General features: G+C 45.8%; 1 protein-coding gene across 1 annotated transcript in view; it reads left to right on the top strand.

The window, feature by feature from the left end:
* LOC118770115 (semaphorin-3D-like) overlaps positions 1 to 16,677 on the top strand; it is a 46,602-nt gene extending 29,925 nt beyond the window's left edge. Inside the window, exons 9-18 of the mRNA XM_036517558.1 lie at positions 1,185 to 1,299; positions 1,393 to 1,462; positions 2,095 to 2,239; positions 4,110 to 4,332; positions 6,257 to 6,345; positions 7,149 to 7,190; positions 7,958 to 8,115; positions 9,239 to 9,303; positions 9,470 to 9,609; positions 16,087 to 16,677. Coding sequence (XP_036373451.1) covers positions 1,185 to 1,299; positions 1,393 to 1,462; positions 2,095 to 2,239; positions 4,110 to 4,332; positions 6,257 to 6,345; positions 7,149 to 7,190; positions 7,958 to 8,115; positions 9,239 to 9,303; positions 9,470 to 9,609; positions 16,087 to 16,479 — 1,440 coding nt within the window. The 3' untranslated portion in view covers positions 16,480 to 16,677. The remainder of the gene's footprint in view (positions 1 to 1,184; positions 1,300 to 1,392; positions 1,463 to 2,094; positions 2,240 to 4,109; positions 4,333 to 6,256; positions 6,346 to 7,148; positions 7,191 to 7,957; positions 8,116 to 9,238; positions 9,304 to 9,469; positions 9,610 to 16,086) is intronic.
* The last annotated feature ends 5,053 nt before the right edge of the window (positions 16,678 to 21,730 follow it).

Genomic DNA, 21,730 nt, shown 5'->3' with positions numbered 1-21,730 from the left:
ATTAATAATAAGGAATAGCGGAGTGTAAATATTTCTCTACCTCATTAACCAAAAAATTACTTCATGGCAGGAAAAAGGTATTATATATGTATAGTTTAATTGTATGCATATGTAAACTACTTTGCATAAATGTCATATATGCTCAGATGATTTAATTTTGGCCTCAGCTGGGTTTATTATAAAAATTTATGCTCTGAGAAGAAAGGTACTAGTTGATAACTGCCATGGTAAGAAAAAATAGTCAAATCAACAGATGGATCCAATGAGAAATGAAAAAATGGGCACCATGAAGATATGGCATCTCTAAAATATTATAAACCAGCAGACCCTCTGTCTGCCATCTTGATGGCCATAACAATGTGCTTTTTTTGTTGGTGTTAATTTGTCTAATTAGTAAAATTAGCAAAACCAGACACTTCTTTTTGAACGGCAGTCCAGTTACCTTTGGTGACACTCCGTTCACCCTATATCACAGCTCATCTCCTGCCGCCGGCTCTAAGGCTAGCCGCACAATAAAAATTCCAAGCTCTATTGCAAAATTCTTCAGTAAAAGCACACCGTCTTTTATTGCTTTGGGAGCAAGCTGTAATACTCGTTAGAGCGGGATTCTTCTCAGGATAATTGGAATAACACGAGTTTGGCCATCTTTGAAGATTAAAGCACTAGGAATACAGCGTTATTAAGCCTTCAAGGTCTTTGTGTGTTGTTTGGCAGGCATTATTATAGCTTTACTGCGAGCTTGGCTTTTACCTTTAGGTTAGCGGTTGTGCCACGGTCTATAGAATCATTTGTTCAGGTCACTCAAAAGCATAACTGGTAAATCTACTCAAGGGTCTCCCCTCAGCCCCCTTAGGAAATCTCCGCTTTGTAAGTGGAAATTTCAGGGCGTAATCATATGCAAATCCAAGTGAATAATTAATTGACATGGTTGTTTTTACCTTGATCAGCTTCTCCTCCCTCTTGGCCTTTATTTGTGTAATTCATTGTGAGCTCCACCTAACTGCCATGAGAACTAATTAGGGCCAGCTTTGAATTTCCCCTCCTTCCAACAAACCCTTCAGCCGAATGGGCGACGTTTATGTGCGTCCTGCCTGCACTCGTCGGAGGGAAGCGTTTGAAATGAAAGCCCTTTGTGTTTGTTCACATAACGTTCACGAAACATTCAGAAAGTGTTTGTTTTTCAGAATGATGTGGGAGGCTTGAGGAGCCTGACCAACAAGTGGACCACGTTCCTCAAAGCCAGGCTGGTGTGCTCCATCCCGGGGCCGGACGGGGTGGACACCCACTTCGACGAGCTTCGTAAGTTCCACGAAACGTGCCGTGCTCCACGTGATTTGCACGACTGAACAGGAAGTGAGGGCCTCAGCTTCCCGTTTCTCACTTTGTTCACAGAGGACATCTTTCTGCTCCCAACCCGAGATGAGAGAAATCCCATTGTGTATGGAGTCTTCACCACCACAAGGTACATATGAATATGCCACTCCCTGCCCCAAGGGAAATCAAGACCTATCTGCACTGCACATTCATACTCTGATAAAGAGCTGTATAACTATCTTTAAGATTTAAGTTTGTTAATTATGTCCTGTTTGTTGAAACACCCAGTAAATACATAATAACAAGGCAGTAAATTATAACAATAAGATTTCCAGTCTGTTTGTTATCCCACATTGGTTTGGAGTTGACTGAACATTATTATTAACATATTAACATATTGTTCTGTAATTATCAGTGGTAAAAATTAATTTAAAACCACAAATCTAAACATATGAAAAACAATTTTTTTAGTCACTGTTAGTCACTGTTTTCTAATTAATTTCACACACACCGTTTGATAGTTGACAGTTAATTTACTGCTGGTTCTGTTTATGTAATGCTTTTACGAATAAGTCAAACATAATTTGTGGGTAACAAACTTGTATGAATTATTGGTTTTCTAGTAGTATAAACAGGCCTGTTAAACCAGTGTGACCAAAAATTTAATCAAACTTATGAACTGAACTGATTGCACCATATGTCAGTTTGTTCCTGTTTCAGTCAGTGAAATATGTTGCCATAGATGGGCACGTCAAACATTTCTGCAACGTTTTTTCTCAGCTCCATCTTCAAGGGCTCGGCGGTGTGTGTGTACAGCATGGCCGACATCCGAGGAGTATTCAACGGGCCGTACGCCCACAAGGAGGGACCCGACCACCGCTGGGTGGAGTATGAGGGCCGGATTCCCTACCCACGGCCTGGGACCGTAAGCATCTCTCACGCTAGCAGCCAGCCGTGAAACCAGCGGTGTGCTTTACAGAGTAGGCCATAAATTCCATCCACAAAACTCCTTAGAGACAAGCCGTCAGAAATAAGCAACCTGGGAAAGAATAACAGTTTGGGGGATTTTGGGGTTATTTTTGTCTTCTGAAGTGCTGGAAATTGAGAGCTAGATTCTTGTACCATTATTGGATTCATGTTATTAGATTAGACTTCCTAAAATTGGGTTAAATTTGAGGTGAGGCCGTCCTCAGTGCCAAAGCGTACAGTTTCAGCGAAACAGCTGGACTGCAACACGTAGTTGTCCGAACGACAGAAGGAGAGCAAACCATCCAGACAGAGATGTGGCCATACTCATGTCTTTGTTTCAAGATGTCTTTCGGCTCGGAAGTGGAAAAGCGAGGGTTCGGTGCCCTCACAGGTCCTGACGAAGAGCCAAATGTAAATTCTGTGGTGAAGCCGCTATGTATTAAGCCAGCCTCTGCGGTTGTTGCTTAGGGGTCCTGTGAAGTCAGCATTTCAGAAATGAAAACAGCGCCGCATTTGTGGCATATTAATGACCCTGTCAGGGCTGGTCCTTGTCACTGGCTTCAGTGAAGGATTTTTTTCGTGCAGTAGAGCGAGTTGAAGGAAGAGCATTCGCTCTGGTAAGAAAATAGCCCAAGGCTTTGGCCTCCACAGTTTGAAAGGTTACATTATTCACTGTCTGATGGAGCTGATTGCACATTCGGTCTCCCTTTGATCCATCACCTCTGTGTACAGTGAGCAGTTCATCAAGTGTTTGACCAGAAACAGCATATCCCAGCTACACATTCCCTGTATGTTTTGGAAGGTTCTCATTGAGTGATTCGTGTTTGTAATGTTTTAACGATGTGATCCAGATGTGATCAGAAGTTAATCTGTAGGATGAAGATTACTGTCTCATTACCTGGAAGTTTAAGTTGATTTGAGAGATTGTTGCGGTTGAATACAGCGGTGATCCAATCTTTCTTAACAGGATATTACTTCAAATAGTTTTGAAGCAGATCTCAACTCATATTGTCAAAAGCATACTAACTGATCTTTCGTAATATCCTGTTAAGAAAGATTGGATCACCGCTGTATTCAACCGCAACAATCAATGTTATTTTGTCGTTGTGTGGCCAATGTAAAGTGGTTATGATACATAATTTAAAAACTGATTTTAATATATAAAACATAATATGTAAGAAGTTGTTTTGCTGTAATTTGCCCCATGCTATGTCAGTAACGGATTTATGTAACAGCTATAAATATATAATCTTATTTAAGAAATTTAGTTGTGAAAATGTGAGACATTGAAAAGTGTTTCCCAGGTGTACTGAGTTCTCAGCAGGAGAAATGTACTGCAGTTTAGGCTATATCATTTCTCACAAAATAAGCAATCTGTCTGCACTCTGCCATGAGGACCACTTATTTTTAAGTCTGCAGCAGATGTTGTTGCCTCGCCATAATTAATTTTCACCACTAGAGGGAGACATTTTCTTATTTTTAAAGAATAATATTCTTGATAAAACTTGCATGGTGCAACAGTGAATAGATTAATAAACCCCTTTTGTGAATGTTGTCCCTGACTACGAGTTCATTGAAATTCCATCTTCTTAAAATGAAATTAAAACTGGGTTGCAAAATTTTTGCAATGTGTTCACAATTATTAATGAATGCTTCCTGCTTTTCCATAACGGCAGTCCAAATATCAGAATTACTCACTGTACCTGGTTCTGATAAAATGTTTGCTCATATTTTACTATATACGTACTACACTTACTTACTAGTATACTCACTACTATATACTATATACTTATATTTTACTATATACACATATTACTTCCCCACAGTGTCCAAGTAAGACGTATGATCCTCGGATCAAGACCACCAAAGATTTCCCCGATGAAGTGATCAGCTTCATTAAGTACCACCCCATGATGTTCCGGGCTGTGTACCCGGTGACCGGGGAGCCCGTCTTCACCCGGGTGAACGTAGACTACAGGCTGACGCAGATAGCCGTGGACCGCGTGGTGGCCGAAGACGGACAGTATGCTGTCATGTTCCTTGGCACAGGTATGAGATCAGTTTAGAAAAAATGTACAATATCTTTATTCACGGCTGGCCTCTCTTGGCCTGGGAACCTTTTAAATATTTCATCAGAATTAGTTTGCATAACGTATAAGAACAGACATCCAGCAGAGGCTGATTCAGTATGACAGCGCTTAGATTTTGGCATGATTAGATGTGGTGTTTAAAACATTATTCATGCTGTCAGATCAAATCACCACCTGCACAGCATTTGGGTAAATCACAGTAACTGTAAATGAATTCTATCTTTCTCTGTAATCAGGCCTAGATAGAATGCCTTATCTTTCTCAATACTGTCTGCATTTCAATGTCTTTTTTCTGTTTGGTCTTGTCCTCATATATCCTCATACCCTTTTTCCACAGGATTCTTCATTTTGTATAAAATCACATTAGTTTTCTGTAGTGCTCTCTATGCAGCAGCATGTGACAGTTCTTTTGCCAAGCATGTTATATGGATAAAATGGATTGATTGATTAATTGACTCAAATCATTATTCTCCTCACAGCACATATACAGAGCATGTGCAAAAAAAGAGAAAATCTTCCCATCCTCATGAGATCACATACATAGCAGTTAAGAGCAGCTGCATACCGTTTCATACTTGGTATATGTTTAAATGCTGTGTACAAAGAGCAAAAGCATATAAATGACTTATACAGGTAGTGTTGCAATGTCCCTCCTTCTGTCTTTCCTGCGGAGCAGCAGTAGTCAAGGCTGGTTGTTTTCCTGCAGCTTGTCAGTTTCCCTGGTCTCTGTTACAAGTTCCTTAGTTTTGTCCAGTCATGTCCAAGCAATGTCCCTCTCGCCACTGAGGAGAAGGGTCAAGTGGTTGGAAATGGTCCTCTGAGTCTGAACTGGACAATATTTGCTGTCACAACACCTTATCGCACAGCTATTTGGGTTAGTTCTCTGACAGTCGACAGTATAGCAGATACAACTAATTGTTGCTGGTCTTCACTGGAGGCAGTTCTTACTGAGGAACATATGCCTTTCAGCCTCACATGAAACATGTCTGTAGACAGCAGAGCAGACCCAATGGTTTTTCCACCTCATTTTTTCTCTGGAAAATATTGCTACTGCTCCTGCACAGATTCACCAGCAGATGGTGCTCCTGGCTAAAAGATTTTTTTCCCAGAAGGTAAAAAGCGTTATCAATTTGGGCTTGTTTCTTATTTGAGTGCTGGTGGAAAATAATTCCATTCATACTTCTCATCACTTTGTTGTGAGGATCTGGTGTCAGTGTTTCTGAGGAAAACAGTTATTATCTTTTCTTGTGTTGTATTTTCCATTGTGACTCATATTATTGACACTGGATTGTTTTTCATGGAAATCTGTCAGTATGAGCCATTGAAGTTCAATCAGCTATTTACTTTACCGGTTTCCTCTTTGGCATTCTCTCCATCACTCTATTGAATAAAAAGGCTCCTGTGTGAGGCAGAGATGTTGATGTAATCAAATATATTAACATTGGCGTCAATGGTAGGAACAGGTATGCAAATGAATCCCTCTGAAACTGTTCACAGTTTCCAAATGGCCATGAAACAGACATGTGAAAAGTAATATAACTATTAACCTTAAAACCTGTTAAAGGAAAACTATCAATGGGCTATTTACCTTACCGGTTTCCTCTTTGGCATTCTCTCCATCGCTTTGCTGAATAAAAAGGCTCCTGTGTGAGGCAGAGACGTTGACGTAGTCAAATATATTAACATTGGCGTCAATGGTAGGAACAGGTATGCGGATGAATCTCAGATAAGAGGACATTTCAAATAAAACCTTACAAAACTTACAAAACCAATTTAGTTTTACAGAACAACTACAAATGCAACATTGGTTGCCCATTATAAATATTGATGAAGATCAGGCAAATGTATAGTGGCTGGCTGTAACTGTGCTGTGTCTTTGTCAGACGTGGGGACTGTCCTGAAGGTGGTGAGCATCACTCAGGAGAAGTGGGTGACGGAGGAGGTGGTTCTGGAAGAGCTGCAGGTGTTCCAGGTGAGAGGGGGGCTAACACAGCCTGACCCAGTGGGACATGTACATACAGGAAAAGACCAGACAATCATCATAAGAAGAGCCCTGCAAAGTTCTGCTGTATGTAGACCCTGACATATGCAGACATGGCCAGGACTGTTTGAGACTGGTGCATAATTATCCATACCTCAGGAGGTGCCGGAGCAGTGTCACTTTTGGAAAGATGCACTGTAATCTGAGGAAGGCTGCCTTCCCCACGTTCACCTTTAAAAGGAAGCCAGAGCATTGCTCTCATGAGCTGACGCGCCATGCAACCTGATGAAGTATTAATGCTAAAATCTAAATACAGAACAGGCATTCCCAGCTAAACTAAGAAGAGCAAAGCCAATCAACAGCATGTGTTTATGCCTTATGCGGGAGATGCTTCTCTGGAAACCTTTACTCCTATCAGCAGGACTTCCTGGCTCTCCTATCACCATGCCTGCCCTGGAGGCACCACCTCCCCTTTCTTATCTAGAAATTCATCTGGGTTTCATGCAGCTTGGATAAACAGCAATTACCCAAACCGCAGCGCGACTTAGATTCCATCTGCGCACTGTACGCGACATTATGACACAATGGGCTTATTTATAAAAGTGAATGAAGTGACGTTTGGTTCGAGGGACTCTGTGGTGAGGTCTCATCTTGATCAACAATTGCTTCTTTGTACACCATTTGTGGAAACAAACAGGTTTAAATTTAAATTTGCGTTGGTTGAAAACTCATGACCTGTTTTTAATGTGGAAATTTGAGACTTGAATTTTAAATTGAAGTTTCATTCACTGCAGGTCCCTTCACCCATCCTGAACATGGAAATTTCCTCAAAACAGGTGAGTGCACTCGTGCTTGTGCATATGTCTTGTCCTTGAGTTTGCACTTTGCAGCATGTGTCAGCGAGCCTGGAGCTGCCAGGCTTTTAGGGGTATTCATCGGGCCCATTGCTGAATACCAGGGTTGATTTGTGTTTTAGGGGCTGGCAGGTAAAGACACTCACCCCACCCCCACCCCCACCCTCACCCCTGCACCACATTCAAAGACTTCATTATCTAGTAGGAGTTCACCTGAAGGTCAGGGGGTAGAAGCAACTTCAGCTTCACTGTGTGACTCCTCACAGCTGCAGAGCACCACATGTTAAAGTGTGCAGGGCCCCTGATCGGGTCAAGGTTTCTCTCTGGCAGAGGACACTGGGAAGGGCCCGCATTTCCATTATAACTCCCTTGCCTCCCTCCTCAGTTCAGTGCAAGTTACTTACGGAAAGGAAAGTGAAGCTGCTTGACTGAAAGGAGTTGAGAAAGTGATGATGGTGGCTCTCTGGGCTCCGCGTTATGATCGTTGCCTTCTGTTAACGCAGCGCCAAGTAGCATGTGAGGCTGAACCCCCCCCCCCCCCCCCCCCCCCGGAGGGCCATCTCGCATGCCAGCGTAGGCCTGACATAAATCAGCGCAAAAATCAAATCTGCTCCTGACACACAAATCAGCTGGGCCCGGTGCTGGAATGCCAGTCTCCCCACACACGCCCCAGCCTCATAAAGGCTTCCCTAAGCTGTGAAAAACCTCAGACTCTGTGCTTAAGAGCGCCCTTTCTTTGCCTTCTGCAGCAACAACTGTACATCAGCTCTAGAGACGGGCTGGCGCAGGTGTCCCTGCACCGGTGCCACATCCACGGCAAGGCGTGCGCCGAGTGCTGCCTCGCCCGAGACCCCTACTGCGCCTGGGACGGCCACTCCTGCTCCAGATACATGCCGGCCTCCAAGAGGTACGCCCTCCCACCTCCTCGTTAAAAGAGGCGCCGCCTCCGGCCAAGCCACCTCCTCGCCTCTCTCTCCCCCTCCTCCGGCGTTATCAGTGCTCTCCCTTCAAAGGCCAAACTGGAAGTGTGTGGCGCAAACTCCCAGAGTGCACTTGTCAGTTGATGCCTATTAAAAGTAAACAGAGCTTCTTTTCTGTTTTTCGTGGGTTGTTTTTTTTTTTTTTGTTGCAGTGCCAAATGGATTCAGCAGCTCATTATTTTCGGAGTCCTTCAGAAATGGGGGAGTCGCGCACCACAGGTAGATTCATAACATGGGGCACAGAGCTTTTTAATTGAAGAGTCTGAGATCGCCCCTCCCCTTGGCCCCGTCTCCAAGGCCTTGCGGGGTTTTTGTTCTGGAGTTCTCAGAAGAATCAGAAAATGAGATTTAGCTCTGGCAGAAAGTTTGGGGGGGGGGTGGGTGAGGGGGGTGGCGGTGGTATGGGTGGGGGGGTAGTGCTCCTTCTGTGCCACGGAGTATTGTGCACTGTCTTTCAGGCCAGAAAAATTGATTACGGACCGTCCTTGCTTTCAATGATTAATGTCCGCTGTCACTGTTACTTTGGTAGAGGTGCGGCGCATGTAGGTTTGGGTAGCGAGTGACACGGGCTTGTTATTTCTGCAGAAACAAGCTTTCTGCGATCCCCCGGGGTGGGTCGTGTTATTGCATTTCTGAATCTTTTGAAAATTGATCTTGAGGAGGGCAAGGAGGTGCAGGGAGAGAGTGCCACAGGACGACGGCAAGGGTAACGGTGATATTTCAGGGTTTTTTTACCGAACCTCCGTTCTCTGGCCCTCAAAAGTGCATTTCCAGCTGCTTCATCACTGTCCTGCGCAGCTGTCATGGATGCGAGACAGATGCAGCAGGGTTATAAGGGGTGAAAAACTCTTTAAACCTGCAGCAAAGAATAGGGGGGCTGTGCTTGAAATGCACGGCCACTGAGTCCCGCTCCGCTAATGTGAAGGAAACTCAGAGTGAACTGTCCACGCGCTGTCTGAATGCCATGCCATTAGGCTTGTTGAGAGTGAAGTTGTGACCTTAAAGAGATGGACGGGTTTGACAAAACAGCCTCTGGGTTTGGGTTCACAGGAGAGCCAGGAGACAGGATATCAAGCATGGCGATCCCTCGAGCCAGTGCTGGGATGTTGAAGACTGTAAGTATTGCTCATTGCTTCTGCATAGGCCGTTTATTGTACTATTTTAGGTGGAGACACAGCCGGTGTGTCCTATATGCATTTTGGGTACAGCATTATGAGAAGCAGCATTGTGAATTTGCACATGTATAAAAACACAGTGACTTGTGGGCTCTCTCCACTGTAGCCACTGGTACTGACCAGGCAGAGGAGAAGCTGATGTTTGCGGTGGAGCACAACTCCACCTTCCTGGAGTGCATTCCTAAGTCCCAGCAGGCCCAGATCCGCTGGTTCCTACAAAGGCCCGGCTCTGAGCATCGAGAGGAGGTAAGGACCGGAGCCCAGACTGTCTTTATATCAGAGCTTATCCACTCTAAACCCACCGGAGCTGCCAGATCTCCTCTTCCACCCTGGAGCTGGAGTTTTTCTCCTGTAAACAGTATGAGAGCTTCTCCATCTAAGTTTAAATCCAGCTGTCGATCCAGTTCTCACTGCATTAAACTCTCAGAGAAGGGAGGAGTTTGGAAGGTGCAATCAGGGTGCTGATGGCAAGCCTACAACATCTATTTCTAGTGTAAAACCCACCTTCCAGACTACAGGCAACCATCCTGCACATTCACCTGATAATCTTTAGGGAGGCTACCAGAATTTCCTGTGTGGTGTTTCAGGTGCACTTTTGTAATGTAAATATTTATATTTTACTTTTAATTCTCCTTCATGGGCACCACAGAGTGCCCACACTCTGACAAACATGAACCCAGGGAGAGTGGTTTTGCTGGACATGCAATTCCTTGTACAGACCATGTACTTGGTGAGCAACTCCAACCTGACACTATCCTAGAGCGTGTTTTTACAGAGCACTTCCAGTCTCCAAATTTCAAACTGATACATATGTTAAACAACAACATTCAGTGTCTGTGAGGTCAATAATTTATAGTGTTTTGAAGAGTGACCCGAGTTGCCCTTTAAGGAGGTGGAGGGGGGTGAGGCTGCGTCTAACTCCCTCCTCCCAGGTTCTGTGGAAACAGGCACATCCCCCTCCCCGCACGGAGGATTAGGCTGGTAATTCCATGACTAATTGAGACGTCACGCGCGGTTCACAGAGGAAGCGCCTCAGCGAAACGCGCCCCTTTCAACACGTGACACATGTGAGGTCGCCCGCTGGGCTGTTGCCTTTCGAGGCTCCGCGTTTCATCCTGGGAAACCGCCACGTTATTGCAGCAACCGCCTGCTGCACACGGCAGCCGATCTCGCGGCAGGTTCACCTGGGTGTTTGGGTTTATAATTACACGGTTTCCACGGGAATGAGGGGGAGCCAATCGGGGCCCCTGTGTGCCGAAAGCCCCTGACTCCCGCCCGCTCCAGGAACATTACTGGGATTTCTGAGGCCAAGGCCCTGACTGAAGTCTGGTGGGAGTTTTTCCTACAGTGCCAGTTGCAACTCTCGCCTGATTTAAGCTGGGGAGTTGCAGTGCTACAGGGTAATGATTTGTTCATTTTTAAGAGCTTGAAATATCGCTCTTAAAGAAAGATTACCTGCTTGGAACTCCCTCTTAGAGAAATACCATTATGTGTTCATAATGAAAGCGCTACATGCACTGTGAAAGAGTCTGATGTTTTTATGGGCTCAGCTGAGATGAGTTTCTTACTGTTTTTACAATGACAATTTATGGCAGCGCAGTTACTAATGTCAAAAATTGTATTCTTTCAACGAAAAATGTCTTAATGATCTCGAGCAGATGTATAAACCTGGGGGTAAAAATGAGAAATGAAAACATATGACCCTGTCCTCTATTAAACTTCTTCTTTTGCTTTTCATCTTAGAGGTTGTGAAAATGATTACATCTGATAGCATGGTAATATCCATCTGTGTGCCTGCAGACTGTGTTCACATACGTTCACCATCATGTTCACTGGCTACATCTGCATCAAGTGAAACACGTTACGGCCAAATAGGAGTACATTATTTTCAGGACCGGGGCTCAGAGTGAGACCGCTCAGTCTCACTCTCAACTGAGAGGCGGAGGCCTTGAAGTGCGGTTTTGCCGCAAAAGTTAAACAACAAAGGTGCCAAGAACAGATACATTAAAAGAAATGAGTCAGCAGGCGGCGGACTGAGGGCAGAGGGAAGGTGTGGGCGCCGAGGAGTAACCCAACACTCAAATAATAGCACCCCTCCTCCTTCTGCTTTGCTCTGGCTCATTATTGTATTTTAAGAGGACTTGACACTTGGAAGCTCTTTGTCTGACAGGGAGGGTCCGATGACGGACAGGAGGCAGAGAGAGGGAGGGGTGTCGGAGTCAGAGATGGGGTGGCGCAGCGGGCACCTCGGGATGACATGTGTCTCCTGAATGGAATGACAAGGACGAGCTCAGTCAGTGTCCTGCCCTCCCTCCCTCCAGGTGCAGGAAACTTCCAAAAACTTCTTCATCCATGATCCTCTACAGCAGGAAAACAGATCCCTGCCAATCAGGTCTCCCCGTGAGCCTCCTCTTAAAATCACACTGGTGGCTGCAGATGAAGTGTCAGGCAAAGAACAGCAGAAAGTGGAGTTAAGAATGAGCATTGTGCAACGCGATACGGTGATGAACCACACGTCCGTGTCAGCGTGTTCTCTCCAGGGTTATTTTATTGCTGCTGGGGTATTTGGGTGGCTGGAGCATGGTTCTTGTAAATAGGTGTTTTATGAAATGCTTGAGATTTCGAAGGGCTTTAAGTTGGCTCTGAGTGAAGTTAAACCTGCTTTACCTTCCACTGCATGAACATGAACATCTGCACAGTTCAGTTCTGTAAAACCTGTGATTAAAGATGAGATTACATTTAATCCTTCTGTTAAATTTTAGTCTCGGTTTTATGAAGCCATCCAAGTATGGACGGTTTAGTTTTTTTTTCACTTTTGGAGGACAATTAAATGTTTCAAACTAGTTTAACTGGCACAATGGTATTTTGAGTAGACTCGTTTGAGATATAGAGACAGTGCCGTTGCCCTCAGTCAAAAAAAGATGGCAGCACTAGTTATCACACAGAGAGTATCGTAATGGGGTGTGAACACCAGCGCTTTTAGGCTTGACGTACAGTATGCCTGGACTATCTGATGCTTAACAGCATTTGCATTTCTGGCCATTGTTTAAATGAGGATTAAGATTATGGATGCGAGGTCAGCCGTTTTAAACTCCCAGGCCTCTCCGCTCTCCCGTCGGACGCGCTGACTCAGCCTCCCTCCACGAGGCGGCCGCATTGCTCCCGCCCGTCTCCGGGCCACAATATCACACCGCCGAAAAAGGCAGCGTTGTTAATGACTCGTCTCGCCCGGTAATGCTTCCTGCGCCGTAATGAGCCTTTCCAGCCCGTGGCGGCCGGGGGGATTCGGCCCTCGCGCCCGTGAGCCAGCAGTCAGCGGTGATTAATAGCTGGCCTCTTTAACTGCTTCCTCTATGCGCGGGGGCCCAGAGCCTTTCGCCCGGCCCAAGGTTGTCCTGGTTATCGATCGGCCGATGAATTAATAGAGGCTCGATGGCGCAGTGCTGGGATGGGCACGTCTGAGGCCGAGGGCTTTGATTTAGTGGAGAGTCGGAGGGAGCCGAACTGCAGGGAACGCATGTCCACAAAGGCGGTTTTCTTCTAACAATCTAGCAACGGCCACTTTTGAGGAGCTCAAAGGGGTACGGCGGATTCGGCGTCTGTGCTGCCTTTTGTTACCCCGGCGTTCACCGCTCTTTGTACCGGCTAGGCTAGGTGCACACCAGCGTAGTCAGAGCTGATGTGGGTGACAAATGCGTTAGGGTGCTTCTGCTGTATTTCATCTCCAGTCTGTTCTCCCACAAAGACGGTTTCCGGCCCTGTCCAAACGCGACTGGGGCGGCACTCCTAAGCACAGCTGCTCCACACACCTGCGCCGAGCTCCGAGGATATCAACACGCGAAAAAAAGAACAGAGAAACTGTTAAAAGAATATATTGACGGGAAACACCAAGCTGATGCACAGCGACTACGTGACTGTTGACGTGAACTGACTGTACTCGGTTTCCAGCAAAAAAAAAAAACACAAAAGGTCACCGAACAGTTCTTTACAGAGCGCCCCAGGCACATTTAGATTGTATAACCAAGCACACTGGAGAGCTGCTGACACCCACTTTAGCCCAGAGTCAGCATCTATCTGCGGGACGAAGGCCGTGCCCCCCACGCAGGCTCAGGGGCCGGGGGAAATGCACTCGTGCTCCAGGAAGGAACGAGTGGGCGGGCGGGTGGAGGGGGGGCATGGGGGCACAGGGGCCGGTCGGAAGCACGCAGCCTGGCAGGGTGTCTCCTGACCTGTCAGCTCCTGGGCCTTGGCACCGCCCCAGAGGCTCATGGGAGGAGGTGGGAGGATCCGCGCGGGGATCCGGTCTGTCAGCAGGTCGTCCCACCGCCTCAATCACCGCGACCGGCCGCCCTCCCCGCGCGGCGAACGCGTTCCCGCCAGGGGCCCGCCCCTCTTTCATCCCTTCTGCGCGGCTTGTAAAAACATCCCGCGCATCTGCGCCCAACCGCGGCCCTCCGCCCCCCTTCCCCGGGACTCATCCGTCACAGCAGGGTCAGGTGGAAGCTGCCGTATTTCATTCCGCAGGGTGGTTCTTCATCCCAGGGAGCTTCATCCTGGATTTGTTTCGGGCTGCCAGGACGGGTCATCCCTCACCAGCAGGGGGAACCCACACCCTCCTCCTCATGTAAGGGATTAGCAAAATACATTGTGGGTAATTAGGACCATACCGACCGCTAGCAGCATGAAAAGCGCTTGACCCACTGGGTATACTGCACACTTTATAGAGCTCTAATATGTTTAAAAGATTTATGCGGTGGGCGGGGTGAGCTCCGCGTGGAGCTGCCCTCCAAATCAGAAGAGGGTCCCGCGTTCTTGCCTTCATATAAAACCTGTGCCCTCTCCTCACGTCTCGGGCGGAGATTTACGGCTGCCAGTGTCAGCGTTGCTGTGGCGGAAAGACTGTGGTGGCAGTGGTGATTTAACACGTGTGCACAGACCTCTCTCTCCTTCCATCTGGGCACGCTTAAGCGCAGAGCCTTTGTGCTTTAGTCACAGATGCCTCGTGTTTCCTCGGCGCGGCCGATTCCCGCCCAGCTCCCTGCCAACTCCCGGGCACCCAGGGAGCCGAGACATCAAAGACTCAGAGCCAAATCCGCCATCGTAGTCGACTGCTTACCAGCTTTAATCGTCCTCGTGGAGATGACAACATTATTTTGTAAGAGGAAAAAAGTGGATATTTGAATGTGGCACATTAGCAGTGGTGTCGTGGGATGGAACTGGGGGAAATGGATGTACAATATGTGGTACAAAAACATTAGCGCCAAGTTTAATATATCATGGTTATGTTTAGCTGTTTGAACCAGAACAAGTCAGAAGATTATGGAATGGTACATGAAAGGGTGTTGTTAGTTACCCCTTGCAAAGTACTGCCTTACTGTTGAGCACATTGGCAGAACACATTGCAGTAAATTTGGTTTACTTGTTCTCAGTGCTTGGTTCCCGTTGACATATCTCTGGGAATAGCAATTGAATACAATAGTGCAATAGTCCTGTCTTAATGTTTTTGACATGTTTTGAGAACTCCTTGTCTATTGTTACAATTTTACAAATTTACCTGTAATATGTCTACTTGGAGATTAAAATTATTATGAATTTGACGCCTTGTGTACAAAAAGACGATGAACATCAAATCAAATCTGAACTGTCTGGTTGGATGTACCAAGCACAGACCTCATGATGGCCCTCACATGACGGATTTAAAAATACATGATATTTCCAACGAAACACTTTCTCAGGGTTTTGTATTTCCAGGGAATCATCCTAGGTGCTGGGAAACTGACACAATCACAATCACAATAAACACTAAACCTGAAATCACAATGCTCACAAGTTACCGGAAGTTCCAGGAAGGTCAGCAGGAAGTCACGGTGCACGGTACATGTGCACAGGAAGTTCTCTGTTGGCAGTTGGCAGCAGAGTCTTCTCATTGGGAAACAGAGTGTTTCCACTGTCTCGTACAGGTTTCATATTTATATGTTTTTGAGGATGTACAGGGCCCTCTCTGTGCCTTCCCTCTCCCCTCCTAATCTGTTTCACCTCTGCGCACTCACCTTTGGCTGGGGTATGCTTTGAGCCCCACGCGCACATACCTCCTCTGTGGGACACAGCTGTATTGTTTCAGCCCCTGACAGCACCGTGACTAAGGATGAATCAGGGGAAACAGAGGCCGTGTAAAACCCCCCCCTCAGAGCGCAGTGTGAGATGCTGACCTTTTCCTGACGACATCACTTCCCTAGGCCCGCCCCGTGTCATCCTAGCGTAGGTGACCTTTCAACTTTTCCACAGCCGTTCTCCTTGTCAGCTGCCTCTGTTTCCTGAATCTAACTGCCATTAGCTGAAAACATCTTGTGCACAGTCTTACTTCTGTGAGCACTCTGAAAAACAGTGTAGAATGACTGCTGTCATTAACTCCTCGACCAAAGGTGGGCAGCTCTGTTTCTGTGGTTACACAGATGGCTGTAACCCATTCTCCACACCCTCATTTGGACTAATTAGCCCTAATAACCAATGTAGTTAAGTAATTACAGCTTTAGAGGGGACAAGGTGTCTAACACAGCTCTTCTCAAAGCAGATGTGTGATAAGTACAGTATTGTCATCCAATATGTTGTTTGAAGTCAGTGGCTTTGAAGTACAGAATTTTACAAGGGCACCTGCAAAGAGAGTACATGTGTATGTTTGTGTGCATGTGAACAAGCTGTTTTGACTCCCCCTCTCCCCTCCAGGTGAAGCTGGATGAGAGGGTGATCCGGTCGGATTTGGGCCTTCTGATCCGGACCGTCCAGCAGCGTGACGCGGGTCTGTACTACTGCACGGCGCAGGAGCACTCCTTCACCCACACCCTGCTGAGGGTCACCCTCAGGGTCATCGAGCAGGGCCACCTGGAGCCGCGGGCGGGGCGGGCCGAGGAGGCGGCGGCCGCCGCCGAGGCGCGGCACCGCTACAAGGACTACCTGCGCCTGATGAGCGGCCCGGCGCTCAGCGTGGACCAGTACTGCGAGACCATGTGGCTCCGCGACAGGAAGCTGAAGCAGAGGGGCAAGTGGAAACATGTGCAGGAGCTGAGGAAGAGCCGCAACAGGAGGCACCACCTCCAAACCGGGACCCCGCCCACATAAGCCAACGGGTGCCGGGTGACAGACTGAGCCACGCCCACAAACGCCACAAGGCCACCTGGAACATACTCTCCCAAGTGGCCCCAAACCGTGAGAGAAAGGTGAAGGAGCCTGACTTTATCCCAAGCTCGTCGGCTCTATCATAACCCCGACGAAAATGCATTCATTTTAAATAAGTGTAAATAGTCCAATTACCTTGTACAGGGGAGCATGTGTGTGTTAGTTTTGTTCTGTTAATAAATATTTGGAAATCAAATCATTGTAACCAAGCATATTGATTAGACCAAGAAAGATGTCATGTTTCTGTACAAAGCTGATATTTTGTAGTTTGCCATATATTGTAGTACGTTAGTACTTATTAATTTGTCAAAACGCTATTTATATTTATACAGATGTTTAGCTCCTCATAGTTTTGAACTATTTGACAGGTGTTATTAATGCTTTAGAATATATGTTGAGTCTTTAGATTATTAAGGGTGTATTTACATCCAGAAAAATATATGCTGTTACTCAGTTATCTTTAATACAAAATATACAGGGAGACGGTTTACTGAATCGCAATTCAGTAAAATCACAATCCTACACTGGACCTGCAGTATTTGAAAATGCATGTACTGTAGTTTTAAAGCTACATTTATGCTAGCAGACAACAGAGGTCGGAAAATGGGAAATGAAGACGCATTTTGGATCTCCACTGATGGATCAAAGTCCCACATTCTGGATTTGAATGAAGCGTCTTCATTGACAGCTGACATCACACTGTCACACTGGAACCTGATTGGTCGAGAACATTCCTCTGTATGCTAAAGAAATGACTGTAAATCGCATTCCCAGAGGTGCTCCGACACCTCAATTCAGCTTCTCACTCTGTTCAACACAAATTCAAACACATAAATTTCAGCACCCGGTTTTCTAGTCTCCACTTTCCACTGGTATAAAAAGGACCTGGTGCTGTAATTTGTTCTCTTATGTGTATGTAAGACATTGTGTATGTGTATATGTTTGTACATATATAAATACACACACAAAAATCAAAATCACCTAAACTCAATAAATACGCCAAGCAACCTAGAAAACTATTCAGTTTTTGTTCCTCATCTGCAGTCAGTACATTGGTACAGTGGTATTTGCACTGAGTGCTGCATCATGCAAATAAGAGCCTATTTTGGGTAACTACCGGAAGGCAAGCCTGGAAGGTAGCTTTTCCCCTTTGTCATCTCAGATCACCTCACCCCAGCGTATTACAGATGCAGTCCGCCTCAGATGCTAATGGCAGATATTAGGGCCCCAGCTCCCCAGTGACATCACCCCAGGTTGGTTGCCTAATGTCAGTGAGGAGCTGTGATTTACCAGTGTAGATTGCTCATACTGAGATAGGGTGAGAGTGAAGGGGGAGAGGTAGCTGCAGGAGCTGCTGTAGACTCTATTAAGCCAAGATACCATCATCATCCCTACATTAGTCCGGTTGTGTGATAGCAACACTTTCAGCGCAATTGGTTTCCTTTGTGCGCATTGTCTTTAAATGGGATTTTCAGTGGCTGTCTCTCTAGAGAGGAGCATTTAAGTAAAATAATGCTGACTAATGTGCGCAGTGTCTGATAATGGGCTAATCCTACTTGCAGGTGTCACACCACCATTACCTAAAGTGTAAGTTTCAGCTAAGCTAAGACAGGACAAAAATCTTGATTACAGGATATGCATTCTCTACCTCCAGTTTGTGGTATGTATTAAAAAAAACACAAAAGTGGACACAAAGATTTCCAGGTTCTGGAAAGCATTTCCACCGATCTAAGACTGAAGGGAAAAATTAATGTTTGATGGAACAGATGTTCAGTTGTTTTGTTTTCTACAGTCAGCTAACCCAGACTTTAGGAATCGGCATCACCCCGCGCCAGTGAGTGGTTTCGTAACGTCCCTGCCCTCGCCTGTTCATAAAGCGAACCCCCGCAGGCCAGCACAGGGGAACCCTGGGACAGACAGTCAGATCTGATCACGGTAAAGGCACGAAAGGTTCACCCGAATTCACCGGCTCACTCCAGTCCCCGGGTTTGGGGTCTGAACTCAGCCTGAACCGCGGTCCTTCACGCACAGCGGTGACCCTAAGGTATTACACGGTGGCCTCTAATTTATACTTCAGTCTGGCTGAAAGCAGGAGAAAGGTTCTCTGTGAGACAGTCAACGTGAGACCATGGGGCGGATGAAGCATATCTGAACGTCGTCACATGGAAACGGTCACCATGTGTGTTTGAATCCCCCGCCCGAAAGCAGCTGAGGAAGAAGGGACTGTCGAAAACATAATATTTGTTCAAATGTTGTGTGTTAAATCTTTACTAACCAGTCTAAATGTTTGTCATGGGACTGGAAGGACAGTTTACTCCCTATAGTTTGGAAAAAACTGGCAGTCAACCACATTTACAGTGACCACAAGCAAAACGTTATGAGTCTCTCTCAAATAAAATAAATGAAAATTCATCAATTTTTTAAAGTACAATGACACCAAAGTCCCTAAATACATCAATTTGATAGAAATGCCTTTTGACCAGATTGAGTAGAATCAGAATCAGATTCCTGCATGTTATAAAAATATGTGTAAAACCATACCTGGCAAATAAAGACTGATTCTGATTCTGATTCTGAAAAGTAGCATTTGTTCTTGTTGCACTCCTCTGTGGGTGACGTTTGTGGAAAAGGAGGGTCCCTGAGACCACCCCTTCACTTCATGGCTCATACTCTGCTGTAGCATTCAGCAGGCCTCCTCGAATGGAGTTGAGTTTTTTCTCCTGTTTATTCTCCCCCACTGCAGTCTGGGTATCAGCGAGAGTGCCCAGCTACGACCCACATCCGATTCTCCTCCAGCTTCTCTGCCAGCTAGATGCCCTCTCCTGCTCAGTGAAGCCAATAGCCACTGGCTTGCCCTTGACCTTGCACACCTCTGACCATCCTGCCCACTGAAGGAGGTCTCTGCAGTTTTCCATCTCTCACAGCCAAGAACCTCACTCTAGTGAACACATGGTCAGTGGTGCACACTTGAACATGGAGATCTAAGGTCCTAACAGTCATATAAAACACATTGTAAGCCTCAGATGTAAAGAATCAAGTTCAAGTCATCGCTGTGGCCACAAAGTGTCATGTAATCCATCACACTCAGGATTTTGAAAACATTTCATACCCGCGTTTCATGCCACATAAAATATATTCTTTAGACATGGAAACTGAATAAATGGGAATCAGTTTTAATGGAGTATGCACAACTACAGCTGTTACATAGTGGGTACTGTTCAGCTGTCTCCTGGCACTTAGACTGCCAAAGGCTTTTCAAACATGCTGCACTTATTTCTAGACCATGGGAGCTGAGAAGTCTCAAAACACACATCTTCTCTGTCTAAGAACTGGGCAGGGCTCAGTGATACTTGGTGCAGTGTTGATTTACCCTGGCAGAATATTTCTTGAATATACTGAGCTCTTTATTTTACCAAAAAAAAAAATCAAGTAACCCAATGTTTCTAGTACGCACAGATGCATGTTTTTATGTGCTCTTCCTCCCCTCAATGGTACATTTTGTGCTTCCTTTCGACAAAGCCACTAAATATTTCAAGCGATGTGTTGGAGAGCACTTGAAGATCCATTGTTAATTTATCGCTCACTGCAAAATACAAATGACTTCTCTCCAGTCACAAAAGGATGCCAGGGCAGAGTGAGATGCACAGGCATGACCAGACACCATTTTGAAAAATGCGTAGTCTGCTCATTGTCATTTCAGTTCAAAATCTGTCATGTATCAGCAGCAGGTTGCGATGAAACATTAGCTGCATTTTTAAATTCCTCCAAATTTCTACCTAAGTGTTCATGTGTTACCTAATTTTATAAAAGTGGAAGACTAGGAGAACAAGTTGACCATGAAGAACTGGTCATCCATAAAAAATTGAGGTAAGAACTAGGAACCTATGGACCAGTCAAAACAAAGACTCACCTAGATTCTTCATGTCTGCTTTTGAGCACCAAAACCAACAGTGGTAAGCAGTAAAAAAAACACAACAGCAGGAACAGGAATGCTGAATCTGAAAAAAAAGGAAAAAAGCAGACAAGGACACTAATTCCTTATGAAGCCTTCAGTGTGGTTTCCAGTGAGCTGGAATATCAGTAGCATCTGACCGTGCTCTCATTGCCCTCTGCATCACCCAGCCTGGCAGGGGGAATGTTGTGTTTGCTTCACTGAGCGGGAGCCGTCTGAGGTCCGGCCCGCTCATTACCGGGACGATCGGTGTTGGTGCAGCTCGCAGAGGGAGAGAGCCAGGACCGCCAGCAGGCCCCGTGACTGTCGACCCCGACAGGCAGGAACGGGAGTTAGTAGGATGTGGGTTAGACCGACGGCCGTCCCGTGATGTCGGACCCGGACCAACATTTACAGACGCAGTCATCACGGGTACAGTCAGGAGCAGTCATAAGTCAGGGGTTTGGAGCTGTTACAATGGAGCTGGAGGAAATGTGCAGGTGTCCGATGCAGCTGTGCTGTTAGCGGCAGGTCAGTGGCAAAGAACAATAAATGTGCACTCACTCACTGGCTGTCAGAGTGACTCCCCCATGATGATCGCAGTACCTTCATTTCACCACTAGATGGTGCTAATAAGGGCAATAATAAAGGGACCCAACAAAACCATCCAAAGCCTCCAAACAGTGCTTGCGCTGTTCTTGTCTTTAAAAGTATGTTAACACTTGTGACTCCTGTTCCCAAAACGGCCTGCATCTTAATGTCTTAAAAAGTTTGGGTTTACTGTTGGTTTAAACCATACTTGACTGTTACTCAGGAATGCCATTTAGAAATGCATGACTCTAGAAAAGTTATTTATCTACAGATAAAATTTCATGTTGAATCATGCATGAATGGAACATAAGTGTTGTAAATAAGACTGAAATGCTCTGTCCACATAAATGAGGGAATGATATCCTTGACAAAGAATCAGCAACCTTTTCCAAAAAGACAAGTGCCAAGATTTTTTACTTTGTGGCTCATTCATTTATATCCCACTGTTTTATGCTGGCTCCAAATGAACCCATAATCTGAATGTTGACTTTTTTCTTTTACGATTCTTTTCAGACATTGTAAGGCATTACAGCAACTGAAAACAATTTAAGCTGGTTTCAGGGTTTCTGGAACGCTTTGACAGCAGGGTCATATCCTCGGAGGAGAAATCTCATGGCGGTTAATTGCGCATTGCTGAAATTAAAAGAGAACTGTCTCGCTTACCGAAAGCTT

This window comes from Megalops cyprinoides, chromosome 23 (assembly GCF_013368585.1).
Source record: "Megalops cyprinoides isolate fMegCyp1 chromosome 23, fMegCyp1.pri, whole genome shotgun sequence".
Taxonomy (NCBI): Eukaryota; Metazoa; Chordata; class Actinopteri; order Elopiformes; family Megalopidae; genus Megalops; species Megalops cyprinoides.
This window is presented reverse-complemented; position numbering and strand designations above follow the sequence as displayed.